The sequence below is a fragment of the Sceloporus occidentalis genome, unplaced genomic scaffold (assembly GCF_023333645.1).
Source record: "Sceloporus occidentalis isolate IW3139 unplaced genomic scaffold, rSceOcc1.0.p SCAF_1, whole genome shotgun sequence".
Classification (NCBI taxonomy): Eukaryota; Metazoa; Chordata; class Lepidosauria; order Squamata; family Phrynosomatidae; genus Sceloporus; species Sceloporus occidentalis.
In genome coordinates, this window is record NW_028316981.1 from 308804039 (window position 1) to 308826981 (window position 22943).

A 22943-nucleotide genomic window follows, 5' to 3' on the forward strand; every position below is an offset into this window, starting at 1 on the left:
AATTGATCACCAACAATGGTCTGCCCTGGCCTCGCATCGGGAGGCATGGAGACGCACTATCCACGATGCTGCAGACTTCTTTGAAAGCTCACGCCAAACGAGTCTGGAAGAGAAATGACAACACAGAAAGAACCACAACCCAGAAACATCACCCAAGGAGACTTTCCACTGTGCTTTCTGCAACCGGACCTGTTTGTCCCGGATTGGCCTTTTTAGTCACCAGCGCGATTGTACAAAGCACGGGATGAGTCCTTCCTGAATCTTCGTTCACGAAGCAAAGCCAGAGAGAGAGAGAAACCATGTATAATCATGTGCATGCTTTTTAACTGTTGTACCTCTTTAAACTTGTTGTCATGTTTAGTACATTTCTAATCCTGTTTAAGATCTTTTATTGTTTTAATCCGGAATTGTTAAACATTTTATTTCTACACACCTTGAACAACCATGATGAGGGGAAGGAAATATATATTTAAATTAAATTAAATAACATTGTTAAGCGCTAGATTTTTCTGTCTATATGGCTGTGTTCTAGAACATAACCCGAAAAACCCACAAAATACTATGGGCGCCGGATGTGAAAGCCTTTGACTTCATATTATTAAGCTGCTTTGGGGACTTTTTGGCTAAGGAGTGGGGTCTAAGCATTTAAGAATAAATAAATACAGTAAATAAAAAAAATAAAAGACAAGGTGGATGGAGAAGGTATTCCCCTTGTCAGCAATATAACTGTTGTTGATTCATCCAGTTGCCTTGATGCCTTTAACCCATGTTCAGAATTTGAACACAGAAGTGCATCATTTAGGGAAACATTCCTAAGATAACTGCAACACTGGATGCCCCAGCATTTCATCATGGCAACTGAATCATTATTTTTTACTTCACTAGCCTTGATGTGTTCATTCTGCCATTCTTCCCTGATCTTCTCCGGATAGTCAACGTTCATCTGATAGACCCTGGAGTTTATCAGAGAAGGGAAATTGGAAGTATAATCTAATGGCAATCTGAACACAATCATGTGGTTTAACATTATTGCATGACAGACTACCACATGCAAATTCAGGCAATGGGAAGTCAGTCCGAACGCAATCATGGAGTTTAACGTTATTGCATGATAAAGACTACCACATGCAATTTCGGGCAATGGCAAGATATTTTCAGGCAATGGGAAGTCAGTTCGAATGCAATTAGAATTCATGTAAATTCGCTAAACTAGCGAATTCACATGAATGCGTTCTGGCCCCACTTTCTTTTCATTCGAAATTAAGAGAAATTCCTCACATGTGATAAACTGCCCTGTCTGTAATTGAATAAAAACAAAAGGGTCATTCAGTCCCCATGGAAAAACATGGAGGGTAAAGTTCCCAACAAACCCTGAAAGAAAAATTGAAGACATATAAAGGTCTCGGAGTAAGAGATGGCTCTAGCCACCTTGGGTGTCCAAACAGTAGATCAGTAAAGGGCATTAAAAGAAGGAAGGAAGGAGGAAAAAGGAAAATAAATGTGTTGGCATCTTTAAGACTAACTGTAACATCACTTCCAGACACCATTTTGGCCAATTTTCCATGGTTCCCCCCTAGAGTTTGAGGAGTGGGAGAGGGAGAGGCAAACTGCCACATTTGCAGACAGTTAGGGATGTTACTGGATGATTTTCAGACCAAAAGAAACCACCTGAAAACAGGCAGAATTTTAAAAAATAAATAAATGACAGTTGTTAGGCTTTGGGAATTTTACCTTGAGGTCCAAAGACCCATGTGTGACCTGCATTGCCTGCACTGTCCACCCTAGCACTAGAGATTTCTGACAAAGAATCCTAAATATTTCATGAAACTACAAATCCCAGTATTGCCTAGGACACAGCCTTGGCAGTTGAGGTGGGACGAAACTGCTACAAATGGTGGAGGGTAAGAAGAGACATGAGAAAACACATTTCTGAGGGGCTATGAAGTTCTCTCCACTCTCCAAGGGGCAGGCTGACCCCAGTTCAGGGATGTCCTGCAGCTGCCAGTCCCTTTGCCTTCTCCTCTGTTTCTTGGATGTGACTGGAAGGAGAGGAAAGGGCAGCCCATAATCTTAGGCAAAAGCAGGAACCCTGAAAATGACTCACTCTTCAGTCGGAAATTCACAAGTCTATTAAGAGAGTAGGAAGTGGTTTGAGAGCAGCTTTATTTCCCATCTTGTCCACACATTGCTTTTGCCCTATAGTTACCGCTAGTCAAACAGGTTTCAGACATTTTTTAAAAATCATATTTATACTGTGTGTGTGTGTGTGTGTGTGTGTGTGTGTGTGTGTGTATGAGAGAGAGAGAGCATGGCATAGTGGTTTGAGCAATAGATTGAATCCTGGCTCAGCCATGAAACCTTCTGGGTGACCTTGGGCAAATCCCACTCTCTCAGCCTAAGAGGATGGCAATGACAAACCCCTTCTGAAGAAACTTACCAAGAAAACCCCATGATAGCCTTAGGGTCACCTTATGTCAGAAATGACTTGATGGCTCATAACTATGTGTGTGTGTGTCTGTCATATCTGCAGGAGTTGGAATAGATGGCCCTTATGGTCCCTTTCAACTGTAAAATTCTGTGATTCATTAAAAACCAGCAACTTTTAAATCTATTTTGTAGATGTGCAATGGGCACTGATCCCTCTATGAAACTGCACTCAACAGTCCAGATGTTAGAAACATTACTTTTGGGGATCATGGCTCACCAAATCCCCCAACCATCATGGTCACTACTTGCTAGGGGATTCAGGGACTCACAGTCCAAAAAGCCTTTCTTTTCTTTTCTTTACCAAAACTCTATAAGTAACTTTTCCAAGGCATGCAATATCCCAGGGCAGCAGTGAGAATCATGAGGCCTTCTCGATGTTGTTGGACTGCAACTCTCAGCATTCCTCACCATTGGTAATATGGGCCAGGGCTGCTGGGACATGCAATCCAACAGCAGATGGAGACAGATTGATTCTCATGTCTGTCTTATAGAGAAAGGCAACAAATATCACTTTCTGTGGGCCTGGCCTTGCATGATTTCTAACACCTTTGTTTGGTGAACAAGCCAGTAAAGCTGTGAAAGCTTAAAACATATATTTTATCTTTATGCATTTTGTTACCTGATAAAGGTATTGTTGTTTTGAGGATTTTAGATATCATTGTACATTGTTGTTGTTGTCTTTCCCAGATAGAAAATGAGAGGGTGAATTCTCCAGGCATATGGGCTAGACCCACCTTTCTCCCCTCCTCTATCTTTCTCTCTCTCTAAAGCACTTTTGGGGACTGTGAAACACTAGATCCCCCCTAGAGACTAATCCCATTTGTCTACATAAGATATCCAGCTTGGTTATTTCTCTATGTGTTTCTCTCTTCCTGGCAAAGGGAAGGCATTATTAAGCCATTTTATCATGAGAGAGAGGAAGAGGGAGCGCAATGTTGTGGACAAGACACAATGTCACATTTTAAAAACCAGATGGGAAGCATAACTCACTTCTAGGGTAAAGTTGAAGGCTTTCATGGCCGGCATCCATATTTTTTAGTGGGTTTTTCAGGCTACATAGCCCAAAAAAAAATCACTTCTAGGGTTTTCTTATATTGTAAATCCCGTTTTTTATGAATAGCATCCATTATGAGTTCCATCTTTGGAAAAGAGTACCAGCATTAGAGGCCTGTGCAGTTTTGCAGAAGGCTAGGAAAGGAGAGAGGAAAGCATTTTCCACGTCTAAAAATAAAAGACCACACACAAGAAGCAAGAAAATGCTATGGCTCCCTTCCACTTCACTCCACACAAGATAATTGGTACTTCTTTCTTACAGGGAGCCAAGCCAACCCCAGGGCTTTCTGCATGTTCACACATAAACACACAATATACTCTTCTCATTGGCTGTTAGGACAGAATTGCTAGATAAGTGGGATGTTACCAGATCAAACGAGGGGATTATGCCTTCACATTTATGTGGGGAGATAGGATAAGGAATATCTAACCTTTCCTACATGCTTCTAATAATAATAATAATAATAATAATAATAATAGGATTTTTTTATATATCGCCCAATCACTGGGAATCCGAGCGGTTTACAACAGAGGGGATAATAGACGGTTCCCTGCCCTCAGGCTTACAATCTAAAAAGACACGACACAAAAGGAGAAGGGAATGGGGGGGGGGGATCAGGTCCAGCATTCTTCTCTCCCTTTGAGGTCTGGACCAAGGCAGATGGACTGGAGGGAGAGCTCTTCTCCTTAATCGAGGCCGGGCCCAATGGCGTTGGGCCTGTTTTTTTGCACCCTCTAAGGCCAGAAGATGACAGTTGGAAGGAGGGAGGGGAGGGCTCTTCCTCTTCAGGCCCGATGGTATTGGGCCTGTCCTTTCGATCCCTCTATGGCAGAAGATGACAGTTGGAAGGAGGGAGGGGAGGGCCTAAATACCGTAAAGGTACCAAATCCCATCTGATCTTAGAAGCGAAGCAGGGTTAGCCCTGGTTAATACTTGGGTGGGAGCCTGCCAATGAATACCAAGTGCTGTAGACTATCTTTCAGAGGAATGATACATATGTATATTCCTTGCCTAAGAAAACCCTTTGAAACATTCATGTGGTCTCCATAAGTCGACAGGTGATGGCAGGTGGATGCAGAGCAGAGTGGAGGGTGAGTCCTGGTGCCAAACAACTCAGAAGGAAGGAGGAAGCTAAGTAGATACATAGGCTCCCCCTGGAAAGTCTTTTCAAGTAGCAACAAGAAATCAATTAAGCCTTGCAAACTGTAGCATGTTGCTGCTCTGCTAACTGAGCTGGAGATTTGCACACAGTCCTTCCCCTTTCCCTGCAACTGAGCCCCTCAAAACTGCAGAATTTGTACTTTTATCTCATACCTGGCGATGACCCACAAAAACTGAATATAGGACCAGGCCCTGATATCTGGCAACCCTTCTATATATGTTTAGCATAGAAAAGAAAAATCACTGTACGTCTATAATGCAAACGTACGATACAGCTGTTCAAACAAGGAAGTTGTATATTGCTGTTTTGGTTTGTCCTTCCATTTCAGTAATGGACAACGTTCAAATCTTGGGCCACATGTGGCCCATAAGGATGTTTTTTGTGGCTCTCAGCACCTCCATAATCCCCAGTTCAACTTTCTCCTGACCAAAACAAAAGGGTGGATTACTATGCATGGATGTCTCTAGGTGCATCAATTTACCTTTTAAACAGTTTGCCAGGCTTGTCTGTACTGTTTCACATTAAATTTCTGAGAACCAGAAGAGGACTTCTGGTCATTTGGGGAGTTATGTTTTGTTTTTGTTTTGTTTTTCAGCAGTCTGTGCAGTCCCCGGAGAATCCAGGGATATAAAAGTTGCCCCCAGATTTGCCACAGTAGCTTGCTCCTTTTATATTACTTAGGAATAAACTTTGGCTTTAATTCATGGACTAGACAGCTGGTAAAAGGAATGAACAAATTAAAACATTTGGCTGGATAATAATGTAGTCATTTCAAGACAGTGGTCAAGAGTAGTAGCTAATAATAGTGCTGGATTTGTCTAATCTCCGTTCAAGGTTGTCCAAAATGGTGACCATTGCTGCATCTGATGGTAACAAATTGAGGCATTTAACTATGCATACACTGGCTGGCATCCTGTTAACATCATAAGTACATAAACTGTATATACATAACTATAAGTCAAACTCATGTATAAGTCGAGGGCAGGTTTGGGGGCTGAAATTACTGATTTTGATATGATCCATTGATAAGTCAAGGGTAAAACGAAGGGGTATGTAACAAAGGATGTAAAGGATGAAATAAAGGAAATCAGTGTCAAAGAACTTACAAAATTTCAGCAGTTATAACTGTTTGTGGTCACACTAAAGGCTGGATGCATGAGAGAGCAAAGTGGGGATCAGTGCTTCCAGCAGATTATATGTTGTCCTGCGCCAGGGGATGGGTCCTTTTTTGATGTTTCACAAACATCTGTGGCTGGCATCTTCAGAGAATGCATTCTCTGAAGATGCCAGCCACAGGTGCTGGCGAAACATCAGGAATAAACTCTTCTTGAACATGGCCACATAGCCTGAAAACCCCACAAAAAACTAACAATACTTAGTAAATAAATTTAGTAACTTAAAATTATCGCATTTTTTAAAAGGCCATTCCACGCAGACCATGCAGACCACGGATCACATCAGAGATTAAGGCACAGGCTAGGAGTCCCTGTCCAGGAAGGAAAGTTCACCTTTACTGTTTCCTGATCTCCAAAAACCACATCAAGGCACTTCCTTGTACTTTCCACTTGTATAACAATGGTTGCTCAGCCCCTCCCTGAGACACAAGGAAGGCAGTTCTGGCCAATTCAGTCCAGCTGACAGTAAAACATCACCAAACTGGCACTGTGGGAAAGTCCCACACTCAAGTGCCCAGAAGTTGCTTAGAAAACTGGCATCTTTCCAAGGCTGTGAATTTCCAACAACCCGTGAACTGCACCCACGGATTTGCGGAGACACTGCATCTCAGACACTGAATGGCAAAGGCTACTAATGTTGCCCTGTCCCTCTTTTTTAGCTGGGGGTGAATCACATATTCCTACCCGCCCCCCCCCCCCCCCAAATACATGACAGCCAACCCTTATCAAAGTTGGTACACACATTTATCTTGCTCCACATTTTCAGGCCAAAGACAGAGCTTGGAAAAGTTACATTTTGGGTTACAGCTTCCACAGCCTCATTGCCTACAGTTTGGTGGGTTCTTGGAGTTGTATTATAAATAAGTGACTTTCTGAAACTGGCAGAAAGCCAGGATCAAGATCTCTTACAAGAGGGTTGAACAATTTCTCACTGGCTGCATAGCACTGAATCTTAACATATCAGAGAATACACCGCTATCCTCAAGGTTCCTACATTACCACAGATCTCTATTTTACGCAGAGTGAAGGCCAGAGTATCATCCTGTAGTATACCATAGAGCCCTGCAGTCTGGTGGAGCAGAATGTCTCCTTCCCTTCCCAAAGCAATGAGAAGGCTGAAAAGAGGTGCTTCTTCCCCACCACAACTGTGGTTGAATTTCACCAGTGTGATTCTGGTGGCGGCAGCAGCATTGCTCTCCATTTTCCCAAGTCTTTCTAGATGGGCAAATAATTCCAGCAAATACTGGGCTATTCTTCTTCAGGATTTCATACCTTGTGATTCCCTCTCCCACATCCAGACCCTGTCTGCACAGACCAGGTTACTCTGGGAGCTGCCTTAACCTCAACCTGGCCCTCCATTTCTATGCAGGGATGGCTGTCTGCATGGGCATCCCACTCAGCATGGGTTGTAGCTTTTGAGGTCAGAATAAGGTGCCTAGCAATGATCACCTGATTGGGCGCCTTGTTCTACCTCAGAGCAGGCATCTGGCAAGAGTGGCGGATGACATGGGCAGTTCTGGAGAACACCTGTGCAGACAGGCACCTGATGCAGAAACAGACCATTCTGGATCTTCAGAGTAAAAGTAGTTGGTTTTTTTTTGTTTTTAAAATGTTTTAAGGCTGTTATCCCCTGATGTCATAACCACAAAGGAGGACAAGGCACCTCAGAATTAGGACATTCAAGAAAACATAACTTTTGCAGATGTGATTATTTGCTGTTTTGATAAAGATGTTCTCTGTAGGCATCTCTAGGTCCTCCGGCGCAATTCTGCCAGAAGTTGATGATGGAGTTGTGCTGGAGAACCTAGGCCTGTTACAGACTGCCAAAATAAAGCTGCTTCGGGTCTCTTTGGAGGTATGCTATTTAAATGATGCATGGGTCCTAAGAGTCCGGAGGTCGCGCCAAAGCCACACTCCATTCCTAAGCACTGGAGTGCAGCTTTGGTGCAGCTTCCGGATTCTTAGGATGCATGCATCATTTAAACAGCATACCTCCAAAGAGACCCGAAGCAGTTTTATTTTGGCAGTCTGTAACAGGCCCTAGAATTTCCTAGAAAAAACACTTCTCTAGTCCAGCGGTGTCCCTAAGGTTGGTGTCACCTGGTGCAGTCACTTATGGGAACTTCCGGGGAGTGGAACTTCTAGTGGCGGGACTTCCAGTGGACTTCCGGGGCATACGGGAGCGCCTGTGTGTGGCTGGACATGCCACCGCACAGGGTATGCCCACGCACAGCTCTAAAGGCAGGAGAAAAGTGTTCTCTCAGAGAAAAAGAATGGTGAGGTTTTTTTGATTGTGGATTTTCCTCATTCACAGGGGTTCTCCTTCACCCCTAATCCCAGCAAATGTGGAGAGACCACCACGTAATACTTGGTTTAATATTGGAATTTGTTAAGTGTAAATGCACCTTTTGTTAATACGTATTGTATGTGACATATATTACTGGATTTTATTTATTAATAAAAATGAAAGGGTTTTTTTTAAAAAAAAGAAAAAGTTCCAGCTGGACAGAGGAGGAGGAGGAGGAGAAAAAGTGGAGCCTAAAAGCGCTTTGTGAAAAGGAATTTGTTTTTCAGAGGTTTTGTTAACAGAGGTCTGCTTGTACATAAGGACAACATGGGACACTCAACTGGCTTCCTCTTTCACACACTTCCTTCCTGTTTTGGAATAAAACAGAGAGATGAATGGGGAGAAGGGACTTCTCCAGCCACTCTCTTGGGAGACCAGTTCCAAAGGGCTTGAGCCTGTCACTTTCAAAAATGCTCATTTCAAAAACAATCATGCAACTTGAAATATTTAAGTCTGAGTTTTCCAGTTTTCCTCTTCCCTCCTCTTCACATTTTCCTTTTATGTTGTTCCTCAACATTAAAACCCTGGGGGAAAGATAGTTATTTGTTTCTATTGATGGTAAATATGCCATCCTTGCAACCTTTTCGATATAAAATGGCTATAAATCATGGATGGCCAAAATGTGATCATCCATCTGTTCTTGGCTTGCAACTCCCAGCATTTCTCACGACTGACTAAACTGGCTATGGCTGATGGGCATTGTAGTCCAACATAATCCAAAAGATGCACTTTGCTCACGTTCACTTTAAATCAGCTAATAAGGTGGAGTCCCAATTTTGGGGAAAAGCAGGGTACAAATAATAATAATAATAATAATAATAATAATACAGTAATATTTTTAAAATCAGTGCTACATTGATAGGATAGTTTATTTAATGGCTTTTAAAAGCTGCAACACTATACAGTGGTACCCCGGGTTACGAAATTAATTGGTTCCGCTGCCGCTTTCGTAACCCGGAAACTTTCGCTAGCCGAATAGCCCATAGGCGCTAATAGCGAAAGCCGCGATTTCGTGTGAAATCGCGCCGAAAAGCACCAAAATTTTTTTTCGTAACCCGAAAAAAAAACCGTAACCCGGAACAGTTTTTTTCTTTGGAATTTTTTCGTATCCCGGGGTACCACTGTAATTGGTTTTTAGCTTTATTTTGTTCCTCTCTCTCTCTCTCTCTCTATATATATATATATATATTTAGTTTTTGGGATGAAGGGGAAATTTTAAGCACATATAATGCTTGAATACCCTAAAGGCAGGAGATCCCATCTCGTCTTGGAAACTAAACAGGGTCACTCCTGGTTAGTACTTGAATGGGAGACTGGCAACATCATCATCATCATCAACAACAACCTCATTGGGTGACTTTGGTCAGGTCACACTCTCTTAGCCTCAGGGGAAGGCCATACCAAACCTCCTCTGAACAAACCTTGCCAAGACAACTTCTAGAGAGTTTTTCTCATGGCCACTCATGGCCAACCTCCTTGGAACAAAAAACCCTATGTTATGTTGGCTTCAGAAGAGTGGCCACAAATCCCAGACTGGAAGGCAGCCAACCAAGAAAACCCTAGGAAGTCCATGAATGCACCTAGACACTTGGGCCTGGTGCATTCATGAACCTCCTAGATACACTTTATCTCCAAGAAACCAAGCAGTTGCAAGGCATGCCCTCCCTTCCCTTTGCAAAGAGACAGATTGGAAATTAAAATGACATTTTCATTGGAAGTGTGCATGGCTCTTCCTGAGCCCAGATGGGTTTTAGGACCCAGAGGAAGGCAGCAGCAACAGCAGCAGCAGAAGAAGAACTAAAGAATTGAGGAACTTGGAGGACTGTGGAACACTCTTGATCCCGTTCCTGGCGCGCTCTGTCTGCACTGTCACATCTGGAGGGGATCTAAACCGCTCTAACCCACCATGCGGGAGACCCTGTTCAAAGACAACTTCTGGGTGAGAAAGGAAAAAGAGGAAAGGGAAGGGGGGGAGAGGAGTGGGGAGGCACTCCACACACAGCAGAAATAATCCCACTTCAACTGCTGTGGAATTCTGGGAACTGCAGTTTATTTATTTATTTGTTTATTTAGCTCCTCCATCTGCTGACTTTCCAAATTTTTTCAACCGTTGTGTATTTTTTTTTTAAAATGTGATTTTTATATTATCTGTAGTTGTTTTTAATTGTTTGGAATCTTATGGAGATTTGAAATGGAAATTTAAATTTCTTCCATTTCAAAATCTCCATAAAATTCCAAACAATATTGTGTGTAGCTGTTTTTAATTGTTTGGAATTTTATGGAGATGTGAAATGGAAGTTTCAATTTTAAATTTAAATTTCCATTTTAAAAATTTCCATAAAATTCCAAACAATTAAAAACATCTGCACATAATATAAAACCACATTAAAATACATAAAAGATTTTTTAAAAGTTTGTTGTGGCCCCAGAACTTTGGGGTGCGTTTGGGGTTGCATCTACACTGGAGATGTAATGCGCTTTGGCATCACCTGGCACTGCCATGGCCAGAATCCTGGGATGTGTAGTGTCGGGATCCTTTGGGAAAGAGAGGCTAATGACCTTGTAAAACTACAGATGCCAGGATCCCATCGGATAGAGCTGCGGCACTTAAAGGGGTGAGTGCCAAGTTGCATTATTGCTACAGTGTCGAAGCGCCTCAAGTATTACTCAAACACTTAGAGCTCTCAAGCTTTGTGGAGTCAACACCTTGGTTTCCTCATTTATTTCTGGGCCTTGAGTGCATCAGACAGTCAGAGCTGTTTATTATTAATATTATTAAGCTTTATTGATAAAGCTCTGTTAACTTACATGGCGTTGTTGTTGTTGTTGGTTGCCCTTGAGTTGGTTCCAACTCATGGTGACCCTGTGGATGAGAGATCTCCAAGAATCCCTCTCCTCCAACTGCCCTGCCCTGATCCTGCAAGCCCTTGCCCATAGCTCCTCTGACTGAGTCTATCCATCTGGTTTGTGGTCTTCCTCTCTTTCTTCTACCCTCTACCTTTCCTAGCATTCTTGTTTCTTCTAGTCATCCATGCCTTCCCATTATGTGGCCAAAGTACAATAGTCTCAATTTGACCTTCTTAGCTTCCAAGGAGAGCCCTGGTCTGATTTGTTCAAAGACCCATTTGTTTGTCTTCTTGGCTTTCCAGGGTATCCTAAGTACTCTTCTCCAACACCACATTTCAAATGAGTTGATTTTCTTTCTGTCCGCTTCCTTCACTGTCCAGCTCTCACATCCATACATTGTACTGTAATTGGGAATGCAATGGCCTGAATGATTTTGACTTTAATGCTCAGTTGTATGTCTTTTCTCTTCAGGAGCTTTTCCGGTTCTTTCATAGCTGCCCTTCCCATTCCTAGTCTTCTTCTTATTGCTTGACTGCAGTCTCCATTCTGGTCAATGTTTGATCCTAAATATGGGCATTCTTTAACTATTTCAGTTTCATTGTTGTCTAGAGATTGAACTCATGTGTTTCTTCCGTAGTTATTATTTTTGTTTTCTTTATGTTCAGTATAACATATCTGCCTTTGCACTTTCATCTTTCACCTTCCTTATTAACTGTTCCAATTCCTGAATGTCTTCTGCTAATATTATGGTGTCATCTGCATATCTTAGGTTGTTAATGTTGCTTCCTTCTATGTTCACTCCTTCTTCTTCTGATTCTAATTCTGCTTTTTTATGATGTTTTCAGGATATAAGTTAAACAATAAAGTGATAGGATGCAGCCTTGCCTGACCCCTTTGCCTATTAGGAACCACCCGAATTCTGTTCTGACAGTGGCCTCTTGTCCTTGGTACAGATTCCTCATCAGGACTATCAGATATAGTGGCCCCTCTATGTCTTTGAGCGCTTTTTGTGATCTATACAATCAAATGCTTCGCTGTAGTCTATAAAACACGTGCTGATTCTTTTTTGCATAGAATCAATTAAAAATAGATAAAATAAAATAAACCTGCCTGTGGCATCCATCCTACGAAAAACAATTAAACCTAATACATATTAATACATATTAACATTCAAGAAATAAAATATAGGCAAGGGAGGAAACAACAAATTAAAATAAACATAGGACGACAGTCACGTAATGTCTGGGAACGCTTCCTGAACAATATTGTCTTTAACTCTGTTTTAAAGCTGGTTAAAGAGGTGATTATTATTATTATTATTATTATTATTATTATTATATCTCACCCTTCTTTCAAGATTGGGACTCAGGGCGGCGTACGACATTAAAAACAAACAAACAATACACTTAAAATGTACAAAAAGGTACATTAAAATAGAATGAAATTTCTACAATAATTAAAACAAATTACATATTAAAATGTCAAATACTTTAAAAAGATAAAAATGTTTAAAATACATTAAATATATTAAAATAATATACTGTGTGAATTCGTCGTTGCTCCATACTGCCGAATCCTGGGATCTGTAGTTTGGCATGGGACTGAGCACTCTGCTGTAGTTCATAGGGTTGCCAGATGGAAAACTAGAGAGGGCATCTGACTACCATTATCATTATTATAGAGCTGTAAATTTACAATGCACTGTACATAATGCATATACAAAATACAAATAAAAACAAATTAAAAACATGCCAGCAGCATACAATCTCAGAGTAAACAGGAGTCATAAAGTTAAAATGTATCTTAAAATAATTCTACAATGAACAAAAATGTAGATACATTAAATAGCCATCAGACCTTTAAGGGTTATGCCTGTTTCCTGGCAATGAAGCCCTGCGAGAATAGATTTGTTGCCTGTCTCTCAGTTCCTGCGTAAATATATTCAAGATTTTCTAGTTTATGGCAATTTTGTCCCCTTCACCTTTTGTAAGGACTCTGAATTATAGTCCTTGCTTTATCCATATCTCCTGCATCATTGAAATACATTTGTCCCTCCACATTTGCGGCTTTGACTTTGGTGGATTTGATTATTCACCCATTTTATTAATATGTTTTCTATAGAAATATCTAGGTGCTCCAGCGCAACTCTATGGTCAATTTTAACCAAAGGTTACACTGAAGGACCTAGAGATTCCTAGAGAGAACAATCCACTAGGCATTTGTAGCTCCTCCAGTGCAATTCTGTGGTCAGTGTCTGGCAGATGTTGACCACAGAGTTGCACTGGAGGACCTAGAGATTCCTAGAGAGGTGTTCCCCCCCCCAAAAAAAAGCAGTGTCTTTGTTATTTGAAGTTTTCCCAGCGAATGTGGAGGGATGAGTGTAAAATGAATACCACTTTGTGGCTTTGACTTTTGCGGGTTTGATTATTCATGGATTTGATTTATATGTCCTCTCTAGGAATTTCTAGGTCCTCCAGTGCAACTCTGCTGGAAATTGATCACAGAGTTGCTCTGGAGGATCACATGCTTGTAATTTATGCTTAGATACATCATGGTTATTTTCAGAAATTCATCATGACTTTTTAATTTGCGTATTTTAAAGCGTGCATTTATAAGAGTGTATTTTAATGGTTTTTGTAGTACTGTATTTTAAGTGTTGGCTTTGTATGTTTTTAATTGTATTTTTTATTTTAACATGCTGCCTGGAGCCTTGAGGAGAGGCAGGAAACAAATAACTATTATTATTGTTATTATTATTATTATTATTATTATTATTATTATTTAGTCCAGCATGATGCTTTAATATAGTTTAAATTAACAGTTTCCCCTAGTTTCACTGTATCCATCACAGTTTCAACAGAGGTTCATTTCTGAAGGAAATGTGACAAAGGGATGCCATATAGTTTCAAAATTGCCCTCTCTAATCTCTCCTCTTGCCTTAGGAATTTAGAAAGTCACTTTTTCCATCAGGGCCAGCGTCCAAACCCTCTCCAATCATCTGCAAAATGAAAGGCCCTGCAGGAAACAACTCCTAAATTGTAGATCCTTGCAGTGTACAAACGGCGTGTCTGTCTGTGTTTTGGGGACTTCCTTTAAAGGTTTTCTGTAGCAGAGCTTGGAAATGTTAACTCTTTTGGATGGCAGCTTCCAGAATTTTATATCCTCCAACAGAGGTGCCACCCTCTGTGCCATCACGGTACCCCCTCCTCCCAGGGGACCTTACCAGCTGCAAGGCCCTCCACAATCAGGCTCCCAACCTTGGAAAAGAAGAGGTCCTGGGGGCCATCTCAAACCCAACCACAGACAACTTTAGCTATGCCACCAAAAAATAAATAGAGCCAGGACCAACCCCCCCCCCTCAACAACAAGGGGTCACGCTGGCCAGCCCAGAAAGTCCTGGGCAGCACTGAGCCCATGCCAAAAGAGACAGAGGCCTGTGGAGTCCCTGGCTCCAAAGACCTCCAGGCCCAAGAAGAGGCATTCACAGACTTCATCAAAGGACACCAGCACACCAGCCAAGGATGAAGCGCTTGTAGACATCAGGCAATCCATAGCACAGCTGATCAAGGAAGTTTGAGAGAACAGAGGGCGAAGTCACACCAAAAAGAAACTGAGGGGCATGTAACAAAGGCTGTAAAGGATGGAGCAAGGAAAACAATGCCAAAGAATTTACAAGATTCCAGCAGGAGTAACTGTTTGTGCTCACATTAACGCCTGAATAGATGAGAGAGTACAGGAGGGTCAGAGCTTCCAGGACAGATATCACTCTTGCTTTTCACCAGGGGATAATCCATTTTTAAATAAGAGTTAAAGTACAGTATTTACACTGACCCGTGGATAAGTCGACTCAGGTTTTTTGGATCAATTTTTTAACTAAAATTTCTAGACTTATACATGAGTATATACAGCAATTAATTAATTAATTATAATGAAAGTCCAAAACAATTTGCAGAAATAATTTGGTCTGAGACCGCTTTAACTGCCCCGAGTCAATGCTAGGGAATTCTGGGAGCTGTAGTTCTGTGAGACATTTTGCTTTTTCTGTCTGGTGTCACAACAAATTACAGTTCCCAAGATTCCCTAGCACTGAGCCAGGGCAGTTAAAGCAGTCTCAATTGGGATTGAGAGTGGCAAGGTTTGAATGTGCTTCGAATCATTTATTTTTACAAAAGAAAAAGCAAATCTAGTGCTGACCCAGTGCTCTTTGTTGCTGTATGAAGAAATAAATGCATAGGTAGTTTTATGTCCCAGACAACCAGCATGGCCACATGGGGAATCTGGGAGGTGTAGTACAACCCTCCAGCAGTCAGTATTTATAGTAGGTCCAACTACAATTCCATCATAGTGTGCAAGCTTTTGGGTTATCCAGAATCCTTCATCAGACTAGGCTGTTAAAAAGAAAGAGTGCTGTGAAGAAGAATCATGGGTCCCAAGCTTTGTTATTGGATGCTAGATGTTTTAGCTATAAGGTCTTCTATTAAAGAGAGAGGAACTAACTGGTTAAAACTAAACTGTCAGTGAAACTGGAAATTTTCTAACCACTTAAAACTCAACAAGTTGTCTGTTCATTTGGAAATATTCTACCAAAAGGGACAGCTTGATTCATCTTTTAAAAACCTTCAGAGATTGATTCAAGCTAGAATTTCAGCACTGAAATAATTTTATAATTAAGTTATTAATTTATTACATGAGATACAATGTTAAATAATCAACAGATTTTACTATAGTTCAATTCATTCCAAGGTGAAAAGGTTTTAAACCAATAAATATAAAAGGCAGCTTGGAAAGGGGGTGGTCTTCCTAAGTTGTTTGCCTGAAACCATATAGAGGTTCATCACTGTATTCTGCTTTGGTCATGCCACACCTGGAATACTGTGTCCAGTTCTGGGCACCACAATTTAAAAAGGACATTGAGAAACTGGAGTGTGTCCAAAGGAGGGTGACTAAAATGGTGAAGAACCTGGAAACCATGTCCTATGAGAAACGACTTAGGGAGCTGGGGATGTTTAGCATGGAGAAGAGAAGGTTAAGAGGTGATATGATAGTCCTGTTTAAGTATTTGAAGGGATGTCATGTTGAGGAGGGAGCGAGCTTGTTTTCAGCTTTTCCAGAGACTAGAACGCGGAACAATGGATGCAAGCTGCAGGAAAAGAGATTCCACCTCAACATTAGGAGGAACTTCCTGACAGTAAGGGCTGTCCGACAGTGAAACAAACTCTCTCGGAGTGCAGTGGAATCTCCCTCCTTGGAGGTCTTTAAGCAGAGGCTGGATGGCCATCTGTCGGGGATGCTTTGATTGGATTTCCTGCATGGCAGAATGGGGTTGGTCTGGATGGCCCTTGCGGTCTCTTGCAACTCTACGATTCTATGATTCTGTGATTTAGCTCAGAAAACGGACTTTTGGAGCTTGTAATCCTCGAACTTTTGCTGGGATACACACAGGAATCTAATAAAGTGATAAGTCAATACTAATAATGGCTAGCATTTTTCAGCTTCATTCTGGTCAAGCTTTTAGGGCTGGCACCAATCTTAAATTTTAATGCCAATTGTCATGTATTTATCAGTTAATTTCCCTCTTCTGAATGTGGAAGCCTATCTGGGGTGGGAACCAGTGTGGTCGAGTAGTTTGAGTGTTGGACTTTGACTCCGGAGATTTGAATCTCCAGTCAGTCATGGAAACATTGAGTGAGTCACACTCTCTCATCTTCAGAGGAAGGCAAAATTTTCTCTGAATAAATCTTGTTGCGTAAACCTTATGAGAGGTTTGCCATTGGGTTGCCATAAGTCAGAAAGAACATGAACAACATACACACACACACACACACACAGAGTCAGCTCTCTGTTTTTGTGGGCGATCCATTTCACCACCACCCCATGAAAATGGAGGATCCCATTGGCTTGAATGGGGTGCGTGCCCATGAGCGTGTGCAGGGCGTGCACCACAGGGGCACGCTGAATAATTGAGGTCACCCCTCTGAATATTCAAGAGCGCGGATCTCAAGTTCGCAAGAAAGGAGGGGCAACTGTAAATATGTGGTGTGTGTGTGTGTATAAAAAATTAAAACCTAGGTTTTATAATAAGTGTGTGTGCGCACACACACACACACACACACATATGCTTATTAACAGCTAATGGCATGCACCAACCCTTTTCTACCAACTTTCTTGTTTCTGCAATTAAAGTATGGCCCAAGATAGACAATCCAGGTATCCAGGTGTGATGGGTTCCTGTTAGGTGTGCAGGTATCAATATTACACCTGGAATAAGGAGAAAGTGGTGGATCTCCATATCTGAAAATTCAAGATTGCTTACACCTCTGCCTCTTATGTAAGTTTAAGTAAGATTTGCCTCTTACGTATGTTTTCCAAGCTCCCCTCTCATTCTCTGTGTGCATTTTGCTGCTGTGGCACCAAGGACTTATCCGCTTGGGGTTTGTCATCTTGAATTTGCCTGTCTATATTTTCCATAGATACTCCTGCAAAGAGCTCTTCCTTTCTGGGAATATATTTCCATTTATAACCGTGACACAGATGATGACCTGGATAACATCCTGAGCTGACATGTTTATACTGGCCCTTTGTGCCCTCCAGGGCTGCTGAGGATTTCCAAAAGATTCTGGCAGGATAACATGCATTGTGACACTTGAATTGGTGCAACAAGGGATGCAGCCAAGGTGTAACTCACTTGCCTGTCCAAGAGCATTAAGATCAGGCAAGGGAGGAAGCAAAGATGGGGCTTTTGATGCTGTTTCTTCTTGCTTCTTCCCTGTTCCTCGCTTCAAGCAGTGGAATTGGGGCTTTTTAAAAACAGAATGGTAAAGCTGGCTTTTCTGCTTGCTCCTTTTCTGTCTGTTTTGCCGTTCACAAATGCTTCATAAGGGATTCTCAAGGCAACTGCTGTTTATCTGGCTTTTTGCAGGCAGGCAACCACATCTACAGTAGAATCGATTAGAGTTGAATCTTATTATTTGAAAACAGGGATTGGGCTGGGCATCAAAACTCTCTGAGAAAAGGAGCTTCACTTTCAGAGGCTGTTCTTCTTCTCATCTTCTAATCTCCATTGCTCCCTCCCTTCTGCCCTCGCTTCTCCATATCTTCAATCTCTCTCTCTCTACAGGCTCCTTCCCGTCGGACTTCAAACATGCTCTCATTTCCCCAATTCTGAAAAAAACCTCTTGACCCCTCCTCTTTGTCTAGCTATCGCCTGATTCCTCTTCTTCCCTTTCTTTCTAAGGTTTTGGAACGGGTTGTTTATTCGTGCTGTCTTGAGTTTCTTGAAGCCAACTCCATCCTCGATCCCTTTCAGTCTGGTTTCCGCCCAAGGCATTCTACAGAGACAGCTCTCACTAAGATCTCGAATGACCTTTTACAGGCCAAGGCTAATGGCCTTTACTCTGTTCTCATCCTTCTCGATTTGTCTGCAGCCTTTGACACGGTTGATCACTGTCTTCTAGTGGATATACTTTCTGACCTTGGGTTCTCAGACTCTGTTCCTGACTGGTTTAGATCTTACTTGTCTGGCAGATCTTTTGCAGTAGTTGCAGGGGGCCAGACTTCTTCTCCTGTTCCTTTATCTGTTGGAGTTCCCCAGGGCTCTGTTCTGGGTCCCCTTCTGTTTTCTCTCTACACACTGTCCTTAGGAAAACTCATTAGTTCTTTAGGTTTTTCCTACCATTTGTATGCCGATGACACCCAGTTATATCTTTCCACCCCTGACCTTTCTCCAAGGCTTTAACAGCAAGTTTCGTCATGTCTCACAGCTGTCTCGCAGTGGATGCGCCATCGGCATTTGAAGCTCAACACGTACAAGACGGAGCTTCTTGTCTTTCCTCCTAAGCCTACCCTTCAACACTCCTTTTCTGTCTCTGTGGACAACATTTCCATTCAACCAGTCCAGCAAGCCCGCAGTCTTGGCTTTATCTTTGATTATTCTCTGTCGTGTATCCCTCAGATCCAGACCACAGCCAAGGCTTGTAGATTCTTCTTGTACAATATTGCCAAAATCCTACCATATCTCTCCGCCTCTACTGCCAAGATCCTGGTCCATGCCCTAGTGATCTCACGACTTGATTACTGTAATGTCCTCCTGGCTGGGCTTCCTCTTTCTCACCTCTGTCCTTTAATCTCTGTCCAGCATTCAGCTGCACGCATTATCACTTCCACCCTCCACTCTGACCACATCTCTCCTGTGTTGGCATCCCTTCACTGGCTCCCCCTCCCTTTCCGTATTCAGTATAAGCTCCTGCTGTCGACATTCAAAGCCCTCCATGGACTGGCCCCTCCTTACTTATCAGACCTTCTTTCTCCTCACCTTCCCACCAGGGCCCTCCGTTCTGGTAGTCAAGGTCTGCTGTCTCAGCCCAGGATTTCCTCTGCCTCATCCCGGATTCGCCCCTTTTCGCTTGTTGCCCCTCATTCCTGGAACCTTCTTCCCCTGCGAACAAGAGCCATCACTTCTTTAACCAGCTTCAAAACGGAGTTGAAAACCATCCTGTTCAGAGAAGCCTTCCCAGGCTTTGCTTAATTGTCGCTTACTATTTGATGTTCTTTTGGTGCCGGTTTATCAAACCATTTCCTGTATTGCTATGTACTGTATATGCATTATCCTACTTGAGAGTATGTATTTTCCCTGGATGAAGATTAACCTTCCATTATGAAGCCAAGCCCTCCCTCCAGTCCATCTGCCTTGGTCCAGGCCTCGGAGGTAGAGAGGAACTGCTGGACCTCATCCCCTTTCCCTCCACCACTCCCTTCTCCTTTTGTGTCATGTCCTTTTAGATTGTAAGCCCGAGGGCAGGGAACCGTCTAATTAAAAAGACGGTATGTACAGCGCTGTGTAAATTTACAGCGCTTCATAAATAAAGGTTAATAATAATAATAATTTGTTAGCTGATGTAATGCCAGGATGTCTTCCATTTAGTTGTGGTCTTTTTCTGAGGGAGAGAGTAGGCTGGCCCAGTACCATCAGGTTAGCCTGAAGAAGAAGAGCCCTCCCTCCGGTCCATCTGCCTTGGTCCAGGCCTCAGAGGGAGAGAAGAATGCTGGACCTGATTCCCTTCCCCCCTCACCATTCCCTTTTGTTTTTGTGTCGTGTCTTTTAGATTGCAAGCCTGAGGGCAGGGAACTGTCTGATTAAAAATAATAATTGTAAGCCGCCCTGAGAGCCATTAGGGCTGAACAGCGGGATATAAATACCTAAATAAATAAATAAATAAAATTTTCATTTTTGACGTTTGAGCTAACACCTGCATTTGATGGACACATGAATTCAATCAATGGCTGCCTCACTATTTCAAAGGAGGGAATCATGTGGCCCTCCAGATATTGTTGGACAACAACTCCTTTGATTTTGCCTTTTTATATATCACTACGCCACTGTATTTAATGGGACTTGAGCATCCACAGATTTTGGTATCCACGGGGGCCTTGGAACCAAACCCCAGCAGATACCAAGGGCCCACTTTATCTGTCTTGTTCTGCGCAGCAATTTAAATCTGTACTCCAAGAAATAACATTTCCCAATTCTGGCTGTATTGCCAAATTGATATGGTGATGTTTTGTTTTTAAGGTCACTTCTAAGTAGCCATTCTCACCTGTCTTCCTGCTAACATTGTTGTTTCTGCTTTGGAACAAATGACCTGCCCTTAAAAGACAAACTGAGAATTGTATTAGTCTTTGCATTAGGAACACACCTTAGAAAACAAGTTCCAGTTACTTTGAGTGCTTTTGTATCACTCAAATGTTGAGATATGGCTGGGAAATGAACTCTGGATCTCATACTGGTGTGTGAGGGTTTTCCAAGCTGCAGCAAGTGTTTTTAGTGTATCATGGCTAAAGCTGCAACCACTTCCTTGCATAAGCTTTTGAGGAAACTAGGGTATTTTAAAGGAGTTTTTTTAATGTGAGTGAGCAACTAAGGGCCCGAATAGACAGGCCAAAATAAAGCTCCTTTGGGTCAGATTGGAGGTATGATGTTTAAATGATGCATGCATCTTAAGAGGCCAGAAGCTGCATCAAGGCTGTGCTCCAGTCTTTAGGACTGGAGCATGGCTTTGGCATGGCTTCTGGCTTCTTAGGACGCGTGCATCATTTAAACAGCATACTTCCAAAGTGATCCGAAGCAGCTTTATTTTGCCCTGTCTGTTTGGGCCCTAAATGCATCTGGCTGGGCTGAAAAGATGGAGGGAGAGCCAGTACAAACTGGTATTCTGCAGAAATACCAGGATTTAAAAATGAAGATGTGACACAGCATGAGAATGCTTATTTTTACTCTGTCTGTAATAGGGGCAATGAATTATTTTTCTTCTAAATACATTTTGTCCATTCTTTTCTCAGTCTACAGATTTAATAAGCACAGCGGGATATGACAATATTGTCCAACATCTGAACGATGGCCGAAAGAACTGCAAGGAATTTGAGGATTTCTTGAAGGAAAGGTATGTACCTTCATCTGGAAACATTGGAAGGGTATGATCCTTGATGGAAGAGAAGCCTCTCAAACAGGGCCGGCTCTAGGTATTTGGCCACCCTGGATGAGAAATATTTTGGCATCCCCTGTCGCCCCTCATAATTATTTTCACTCCTTGATTTCTTCTGTTTCGTTTGTTAAAGCTAAATATGACATAAAAGCTAGGTTCCGATCTCTTGTCATAGTATTGAGAATTAGTCAAAAGCCAATTAGGTTTTTACAGGTTAAAGACTTTTTATTGCTGTGACATTAAAGCAATAAAGGTTTGATCTTTTTAATTGTAATTTGAGATCGGTTTTATTACTTAAACCTAAAAACAGTACAAGTAAAAAAAAACCAAACCCACCATTTATAGAATATAAATGTATTTCGCAATTGTGTTTGAAAACTATAAAATCATTTTTGACGTAAGTTGAAAGTATTTTTTAATTATTATAGAGAGTAAAAAAAAGTCCATTTACTAAGTAGGTTAGGTTAGACTAAGTAGGTGAGATGACTAGGTTAGTTACAATTGTGTTTTGTTATTTAACAAACGTTCTTTGTATTATTTTATTGTATAGGTTGGAGTGAGTCAATATAAGTAGTTTGTCTCCTTTTGTTAAAGTTTTAGCCTTCTGCTTGTATTGTCTCTGTGGCCTAATTTATTGCCTTTTATAGAACAACATTCTTTTTCTGATTTCTAATTATGTAATGATAAAAGACATAGGATACAGGGCGACTGCACACACCCCTATCCCCTAAGATAATGTAATAATAAAGAGAGTACTCACCTAAACAACTAAAACTTTCTCTTTACTTAGTTTAAAACTTTTCATAAGAATGCAACACAGTATTAAACGTACTAGGCAAACATTCAAAATCAAATCAGTTTATTTGTTGTAAAGAGTAAACTCAATACGACTGGCGACTGGTGTTCCTTGTTGTGGCACCAAGGGTAAGGCGGGTGGGTGCCAAGAGGAGAGGGTGCTGTTGACCTTGAGGTTACATTGAAGGCGCATGCGGAAGGCGGATGATGTACTATGTGACCTTACCATGGACACAGAGGGGCACACATTTATGTTTTGGCCTTTGTACAAAGAAACCATGATACTGCTTTTACGTCGCTTGCTGTAATGAGTTTTCACTTTAATATTGTTTAATTATGCAAAAAAATATACAAAAAAGCTGCCAAGATGCCCCTAAATTTTGCTGTCCTAGGCAGCTGCCTAGTCTGCCTATATGGATGAGCTGGCCCTGCTCTTAAATCCATCTGCCCTTCATCCATCAATCCCTTTATTTATTCCCCATCTTTTTCCCAGATTGGCTTTTAAGGTAGTTTATTAAAGGCAGAAAAAAAAGCTCACATATAGCTCAAAACATCCAAAATTTGAGATTAAACTAATGGAATAATTGAAACCATTTAA

General features: G+C 41.7%; 1 protein-coding gene across 4 annotated transcripts in view; it reads left to right on the top strand.

Moving 5' to 3' along the window:
• Positions 1-9899: 9899 nt before the first annotated feature.
• Positions 9900-22943, top strand: part of LOC149324221 (proline-serine-threonine phosphatase-interacting protein 2-like) — a 55064-nt gene continuing 42020 nt past the window's right edge. For all 4 annotated transcript variants that reach the window (XM_089497826.1, XM_089497818.1, XM_089497840.1 and 1 more), the window contains exons 1-2: positions 9900-10164; positions 21408-21508. In XM_089497826.1, the coding sequence (XP_089353952.1) occupies positions 10132-10164; positions 21408-21508 (134 nt within the window). In that variant the 5' untranslated portion in view covers positions 9900-10131. The remainder of the gene's footprint in view (positions 10165-21407; positions 21509-22943) is intronic.